The sequence below is a fragment of the Nematolebias whitei genome, chromosome 23, assembly GCF_014905685.2.
Source record: "Nematolebias whitei isolate Nwh7 chromosome 23, NemWhi1, whole genome shotgun sequence".
NCBI lineage: Eukaryota > Metazoa > Chordata > Actinopteri > Cyprinodontiformes > Rivulidae > Nematolebias > Nematolebias whitei.
This window is the reverse complement of record NC_056520.1, coordinates 10252400-10260346: the sequence shown is the minus strand read 5'-3', so window position 1 is coordinate 10260346 and position 7947 is coordinate 10252400. Positions and strand designations below refer to the sequence as shown.

General features: G+C 42.7%; 1 protein-coding gene across 1 annotated transcript in view; it reads left to right on the top strand.

Annotated features, from left to right (window-relative positions):
- Positions 1-7570, top strand: part of gca (grancalcin) — a 17360-nt gene extending 9790 nt beyond the window's left edge. Inside the window, exons 4-8 of the mRNA XM_037696527.1 lie at positions 1168-1211; positions 1352-1499; positions 3058-3171; positions 3261-3319; positions 6731-7570. Of these exons, the coding sequence (XP_037552455.1) occupies positions 1168-1211; positions 1352-1499; positions 3058-3171; positions 3261-3319; positions 6731-6757 (392 nt within the window). The 3' untranslated portion in view covers positions 6758-7570. The remainder of the gene's footprint in view (positions 1-1167; positions 1212-1351; positions 1500-3057; positions 3172-3260; positions 3320-6730) is intronic.
- The last annotated feature ends 377 nt before the right edge of the window (positions 7571-7947 follow it).

The window sequence follows — 7947 nt, the reverse complement described above, 5'->3', positions numbered from 1 at the left end:
TGTCCTCGCTGAGACTCTGCTGTCTCTAAATGTCTTCGCTGTCCTCGCTGAGACTCTGCTGTCTCTAAATGTCTTCACTGGTGTGAGCGTTCATGAAGCTTTCTCTACTCTGATCCATTTTTCTTCTGCGCGATTCTCGTCCCGCAATTTTTAATTTCTTTCAATAAATCGTATGAAAACGTTCGGCTCGTTCAGGACAATCCTGCTATGGTTTTTGGTTTTGGTGCAACTTGAGCCTTTTTAAATATTTTAGCCTTTTCTGACACTTTTTTCCTCATGAAAATCAGTTGAGCTCATTTTTCATCCTTCACATGTTTACATGTTTACATGTTTACAACCTTTTACTGCTCCTTTCACATTTTGTTCTGCTTCAGCTGCTTTCAGCTTCCTTGTGCAATTTAAACTATTTTCAGCTACTTTCAGCTGTTTTGTGCTCCTTTCAGATTCTTTCTGCTAGTTTCAACATTTTTGTGCTTCTTCTAACTTTCAGCTAATTTCAGCTCATTATGCTTCAGCTTTTGCTACTATGCTGTTATGCTAATTTAAGCTTATTCAGCTAATTCCACATCTTGTGCATTCATTTAAACATTTTCAGCCTAATTTAGCTAAAATTGTGCTCTTTTCACTTATTGTAATTTCAGCTTATTTCTGCTTTTTTAGCTACTTTTCAGGTGTTTTTTGCCAATTTCAGCTTTTTTCAAATTTCCACTTTTTTGTGCTCATTTCTTTTTTTCCAGCCTAATTGGGCAAATGTGTTCTTTCTGCTTTCTTAAGCTAATTTAAGCTTGTTCTTCTTTTTCAGCTACCTTTTTAGCTTTCAGCTGTTTTCAGCTAAATTCAATTTTTTTTGTGGTAATTTATGCTACTTTAATAAACTTCTTTCTGCTAATTTCAGTTCGTTGTGCTCCTTTCAGATTTTTTTTCTGCTAGTTTGAACTTTTTTCTGCTATTTCAGCTACTTTTTAGCTGTCTCTGTTAAATTTTGCTTTTTCAGCTAATTCTAAATTTTTTTTTAAGCTAATTTCAGCTCCTTCCACTTGCTTCTTCTGGTAGTTTAGGCTTCTTTCTGGCATTTTAGCTACTTTTCTGCAGGTTCTTCAGGAATAAGCATTCATACCATGTTTTTGCAGGAAATTCAATTTCTCTAATTCTCTCTTTTCTTTCCAGCCTTCAGCCTGGACACTTGCAGAATCATGATCGCGATGCTCGACGTATCCTTTCTGCACCAGACTTCCGGGGTGAAACGACACCCCCGTAGTGGTGAGGGGTCCAGTTCCAGGCTTCGGCTGATTCATGTTTACAGCAGGTGTGTTTGTTCTTGTTGATCTGGCCTTAACCCGACCGTCTCCAGAGGGACTTCACGGGCAAGTTGGGCTTCAATGAGTTCAAGGAGCTGTTCGTGGCGCTGAACGGCTGGAAGCAGAACTTCATGATGTTCGACCAGGACCGGAGCGGAACCGTGGAGCCTCATGAGATGTCTCAGGCGGTCAACGCCATGGGTGAGAGGCGTTCTGATGGACGACCCAGCAGCTCCTGATGACAGCAGTCAGATCTCAGCGCTCTTTCAATCAATCGTTTATCTTCATTAGTGAGACAAACTGTCACTCAAACTGCACTGGTTCCCTAGATTCCCTCTAAACCCGAAGCCTTTTTATTTCTGAACAAGCATCCAGAGCAGCAAAACCTGCTAGAAGATGAAACTAAAGAAAAATAAATAGGAATACAGTAGTCAATTCACTTACACCAAAGTTAGTCATGGAGTTCCTCAGGGTTCAGTTCTTGGCCCAATACACTTTACCTTATATATGCTTCTATTAGGTAAAGTTAATAAACAGCGTGGGATAAATTTTATGAGTTATGCTAATTTAAAAAAAAAGAAACTGTCCAAATGACCTGAGAATTATTGGATACACAGTTTTATTTGTCCATGAAACCCAATGAATCCCATTTGTAGTTCAACTTTCAACTCACTCTTTCACAGGTTTTCAACATAAGATTGTACACGACACAGGATTGGAGATGGGCAAAGACAGACCCCACCCCTTTCTCTTTCTGAGGGTGTCGGTCACAGCAGAGACTCTGCTCTCTTGTAACAGCCTCAGAAAGAGAGAGGACGGGGCAGGTCTGTCTTTCCCCATCTCTACTGCTCAGGGAGCAAGGATGAACAGATCAGTTGAATAAATGTAAAATATCAGAGAAAATGCTTATGTGGAAAAATAAGAGTGAATCAGTTAAAAAAAAAAAAGTGGTTAAGCGCGGCTCACTCGGGTATATGTCAGACCACCCATCCCCCTTTTCTCTTTCCGAGGCTGTCTGACAGCCTCGGAAAGAGAAAGGAGGGGGCGGAGTCTGTCTTAGCCCTGAGTGAGCTGCACGAGCGTCATGGATTTAAAAAATTTTTTTAATAATCGAGCACGACCCGAGAGAGAAAGCCCTCCTTTGCTGTGCTCTTTAGGGCGTTTGGAATATTCCACGAGTGGGGGAAGGGTTTATAAAGCCTTAAAATATCTATAAATACTAAAATAAATATAACGCCCCTACTTTGCAGATTTTCACCTATCTCGAGGGGTGTCTGGAACGTAACCCCCACGATAAGTGAAGGACTGCTGTAACCAATTCTACATCAAGTTGTCTTTAAACAGTACATGTAAGAATTTATGACATAAAGAACTACAATAAACTAAAGTTTTTCAGTATTTTCACATTTTAGGACGAATAAAAGGCTACGCTCCCGTAAAGTATCGAATAACTTTTTATTTATGCCCTCAAACAGCAAAGAGTTACTGAGGCCTGTGTGAAGAGTTCCTTATTATCTGTGGAAAATTATTAACTTTATAAAAATAAATGTGCATCCCTGTAAATGATTGAATTGAACCCAAAGATTAGAACATTTTGACGGTTAAAGGTGACGCTGACATTTCCTTCACTTTCATTATTATTCAGAATGACTCGTCATATTTATACAGAACGCCTGGTTCCAGTAACTCATACCATCAGATTTTACTCTTGAGTAGTATATGTTGTGGATTTAAATATATTTACTTTTGGTCAACTCAGGGTACCGGGTCAGCCCCCAGGCTCTGAACGTGATCATAAAACGCTACAACAAAGGCGGCAGGATCTTCTTCGACGACTACGTGGCCTGCTGCGTGAAGCTGCGCGCCCTCACAGGTACAAAGACTCACCGACAGTCCGGTGGATTTTTCCACCTGTGGCGCCGGGACGTGTGTCTGAGCGTGTGATGTCATTTCCTGTTCCAGACAACTTCAGGCGGAGAGACAGCATGCAGCAGGGATGTGTCAACTTCCAGTACGATGATGTGAGGATCCTTTTTCTCTTTTGTCCAATTATCGTTTTGAGACTTTGTTTTTCACACAACGGCACTTGAAGTTGGATCGTTATAGATTTGACCACAAAATGTTCAACTTAGTTTACCTTTGAGGAGTATAAACCTGTCACATTATTAAACACTTTTTACTCCCCAGTTTTATTTAACAAATAGTTAAAACAATTTTTGCTTAAAACAGAAGGTTAAAGGTTACTGTACTTTCCTCCGTACATGTCGCATCTGTCCAAATACGTCAATTAAAATGGAAAAATCCATAAAAAAGTCGCTTTGCCGTATAAGTCGCACTTGTTACACGTCACCCCTGACCACCCAGAAATGTGGGCCAGTGTTGTGCCAAAAATCGATTGGCTGCCAAATGGTGGCCGCGGGAGCGTGCACGGGAGGACTTTAAGAAGAATTTAACAAGATTAACACTTGAAAACAATTATTTGTTTGCTCGAGGACCCTCTAGTGGCTGAAAATGGTAGTGTTCAATATTTTCCATGTCGGAATGAACGATATCAGATCTCAGCCAAAAATTGAGTTATAAATATGGGAAAAAAACATAAACATGTTGCTTCGCTGTGTAAGTCACAGGCTTGCGAATTTCTGCAAAAAGGTGCAACTTATGCTGCGAAAAGTACGGTAAATATTGGGGCAACTGCCAAGTCGAGTCCTAGGTGGTCTAGATCTGGAGTTTTCAAAGGGTTCTCTCCCGTTCCAAAAATACAACGCTGCGCCCGAGTATCTGTCCAGAGGCAAGATTAAATATTAAATATAAACGCTGGACAGTGTTTCCCCTTCCATTATACAAGCAGGGCGCCGCGCCCTGCTTACAGACCCCCCCCGGTCATCAGCTGCCGGCACGGACGTAGCTCCGAGCTAGCGGCACGCAATACAGACACACTAACGGAAAAAGCTATGACTATGGAGGTAGCGCCATCTCCCTCATGCTGAGCCGTCCTCCCCCCACTGGAAAACTGTTGGTGCGAAACAGACATGTCCCCGCCCCCACCTCATTGTCAAAAATCAGAGTAGATACGAGCGCCCTGCCAAGGCAAGTAAACTAGGGGGAACACTGCTGGACCAAACAAGCCTGTCTGATGATTTAATTGGTTCTGATAACGCTTCAGAATCACACATAAGTGTTTCCCCTACCATTATACAGGCGGGGTGCCCCACCCCACCAACAAAACTGAGCACCCCGCCTACCAAACTGAACTTGCCCCTCCCACCCCCATCCAACACAGACATATCACTAAGGTAGTGGTGCAGAATACAGGCTCTCTAGCTAAAAAGCCCAAGGCAGCACTCGCATTGCCTCTTCCCTCATGTTGAACGCCCCGCCGCCCCCGCTCAAAAACTGTTAGTACAATCTTAGCTCAGACATGTCTCTGTCCCCTCCCATCAGCAAAAATCATGGATGAGATGAGCACCCCGCCATGGCAAGCTAACTAGGGGAAACAATGCACATGCTAACATTCATAGCATTCATATTTCCTCAAACACAGCGTGCCACGTCACATCTCTGACGCCCTCTAGGGGAGGGCTTTGGAAAGCCCTGGTCTATAGGCAGGCTGCTGCTTTTAGAACCCAAACACTGGTGACCAAACGTTCTAAAACTTGTGAACATGGACCCTCCTACAGTTGAGGTCTGCTCCCAGCGCCACACGTTTAACCGAGGACCCGTGCCATAGATCAGCTTTCAAGCTGTTGTTCTGCAAAAGCAAGTTTCATTATTTGGACTAAAGTCTCATCCCATCTCTAAATTAAAGTCCCAATTCCATATAACGGGGGTGACGGGCAGTCAAGTCTGTGTCCCACAACATGAGAATCTGCTACCAGTGACAATTCCATATTTCCAGAGTCTGGGACCAAACCATGTTAAAGGTGACACCCCCTACAGAGCTGGGATTATTATTGTATTTTTCGCTGTTTAAGTCACACCTTTTTGCATAAATTTGCACACTGAAGCGACTAATATACGTTTCCCCCATATTCATAACCCAATTTTTGGCTGAGATTTGATGATTTCATTCATTTTGACATGAAAAATATTGAACGCTACCATTTTCAGCCACTAGAGGTTGCTCAAGTAATGTGGCAAGCCAAGTGTCTATTAATAAGACACTTGACTTGCCATACAATGCCACCTTCGTCTCGCTCCGGAAGTCCTGGAGCAAGCGTCAAATCAGCTGCATTTCGTCGTGTCGCCCGGGCGAAATGCAGCTGATTTGACCATTAAAGTGCATTAATTAAAGAAAAGTTCAACTGAGACACCTTTACTATAATATCAAGCAAACAAATAATTGTTTTTAGGTGTTAATCTTGTCAAAGTCCTCCCGTGTATGCTCCTGCCATTTGGCAGTCCATTGATTTTTGGCCCAACACCGGCCCACGTCTCTGGATGGTCAGCAGTGACGCATAATAGATGCGACTTATACGACGGAGAATACGGTAACTCTTTCGTAAAACAGTCCAAAATAGCCGATCGGTCCAGTCACAGATGAAGCTGGCCACTTCCCGCTCAGACGGGAGGTTTCAGAAATGAAGCGGCCAGAGTGGAGCCAAGAGAAGCGTGAAGCAGAACTCAGCCGGGTTGACGTGGAGCGCCGTACATTAAATGTGTAACTCCCTCGTGTCGTTTACTAAACTTCATGAATTAACTTACTTTAGCGTTCTTCTTTGTAGCTAATTTTAAAATAGTTAACCTCAAAATTACTGTGCGTCATCATCGATATTCCCTCGTTAAAAAGATGGTTTTAATCCCACGAGTGGGTGATCGCACACTTACGTCGTCAATTAATTGCGTTTTTTAGCAGTTTTATTTTTTTTTTCACACGTCTGCTCAGCCCAGCTACCTCGCTCGGCCGCTCAGAGTTGGTCTGTCTTAGACCCCCCTTCAGAATGGACTGAGGTGGTTCCAACTCGTCTCGCTCCCTTCCTGGGGCGTACGGCCTCTTGACTGCCTCTGGAATTTGGTAGACAATGGAACGGTCAGCCTGCAGTCCGGACCTCAACCCCATTGAAAACGTGTGGGATCAGTGTTGGAGGGCAGTTTGTTCCCAATGCTGGTTCAAAAATGGCAGGAAGAGGAGGAGTGAAGCTGTTGTGGCTGCGTATGGTTCTTCCACATGCTACTGTGGCCCCTATTTGTTAAATGGCCATTTTTTTTTCAGACTTCAATCAGCCAAACCAATAACAAAACAAGTCAATGGAACTGTAGCTGAACTTACAATTTAAGGGGAAATAGGCTTTCCAACGGTAGTAGGAAGTGTCACTGAGCCGCGTGCCGGCGCAGCTCGTGGTTTTTGAACCCCCCAGCAACATTTCCTGTTGTAACCAGTTTCCTGAGGACTTTGTGCTTGACGCTTTTCTCTCTCCATGTTCTTTTATTACCAGTTCATTCTGTGCACGATGTCCATCTAGTGCTGCCAGCTGTCCCACGTCACGAGGACGGAGCGTTTGTGCCAGTCTGCGGCTGATCCTGGATCAGCGCCTCACAGGAAGGAGACGGGTGGTCAGTAACCCTGAACTGAGCTGCAGCAGGAACCAACCTGCCGCTTCTGATCGTTCCGCTTAAGTCTTGTACGTAACGAGATGCGCTGAATATTTATTAGGTGCACTCGCATATTCACCGTTTTTATCATCGTCAAAGTATATTTTACTGTTAAACTGTAGGAGAAAAGTTAGAACTTTCAGAATAAAAGTCATCTACTTATTATTAGAAACTTGATGTTTTAAGATGACGTCCCTGACAATGTTCTGGAGATTTAGTTTGAATTCATTCTTTGTTTTCCCTGAAGCAAAATATTTTAGTCTTTACAGTTGCCATTTTGAACTATTAAGCTATTTTAAAACCTGGATCTCATCGAGCTGCGACTGTTTGGGACGAAATGTATCGCACAACATCTCGACTTATTTCTTCTCAAAACATTCGTCACGTCTGGGGCATGTCTGTTTAGATTATGTTGCAAATATCTTTCTTAGTAGTAGGCCTGTCACAATAACAAATTTTGCTGGGCGATTAATTGTCTAAGAAATTATTGCGCTAAACGATAAACATTTTTTAAAAATTTGACAATAATTACTAATTATTGTCAAATTTCAAACAATATTATTGGTTTTGCGTGTAGTACCTTTGTTGACAACAGTATGGCAGTATAAGGTTGTTGGAACTGAAGGATGGATAGTGAGGGAGCGAGCAGCGTGTCTCGTTCCTGTTTTTCAGTTCTCAAAATGGCGGACGCTCAATGTAGTAAACAAGTTCTCAGCTTTTTTTTTATTTCAAACGTTTTACATGAAGGCACAGGTTTCAACGTTAAATTTTGAAGCTTCGACAAGACTGCTTTTTTTTCCCCGAGGTCGGCCTGTTAGCTTAGCTCATAGCTTAGCTTCTCAGCTTAGCTGCTTTTAACGATCCAAAAATGGATTTTAAAGAGAAGAGGGGTCAGTAGCTTTTTGTCGTCCGGTGTCTTCAGTAGAAAGCAAAACGATAAAGCTGATAAATGAAAATCATCGACCTCATTTTAATTTATCGTGACAGGCCTTTTTTTAAGTTTTGCCCCTATTTTCTTTGCAACTTCGTACAATCGGGTCATTCCAGGTGAAAATGTGCG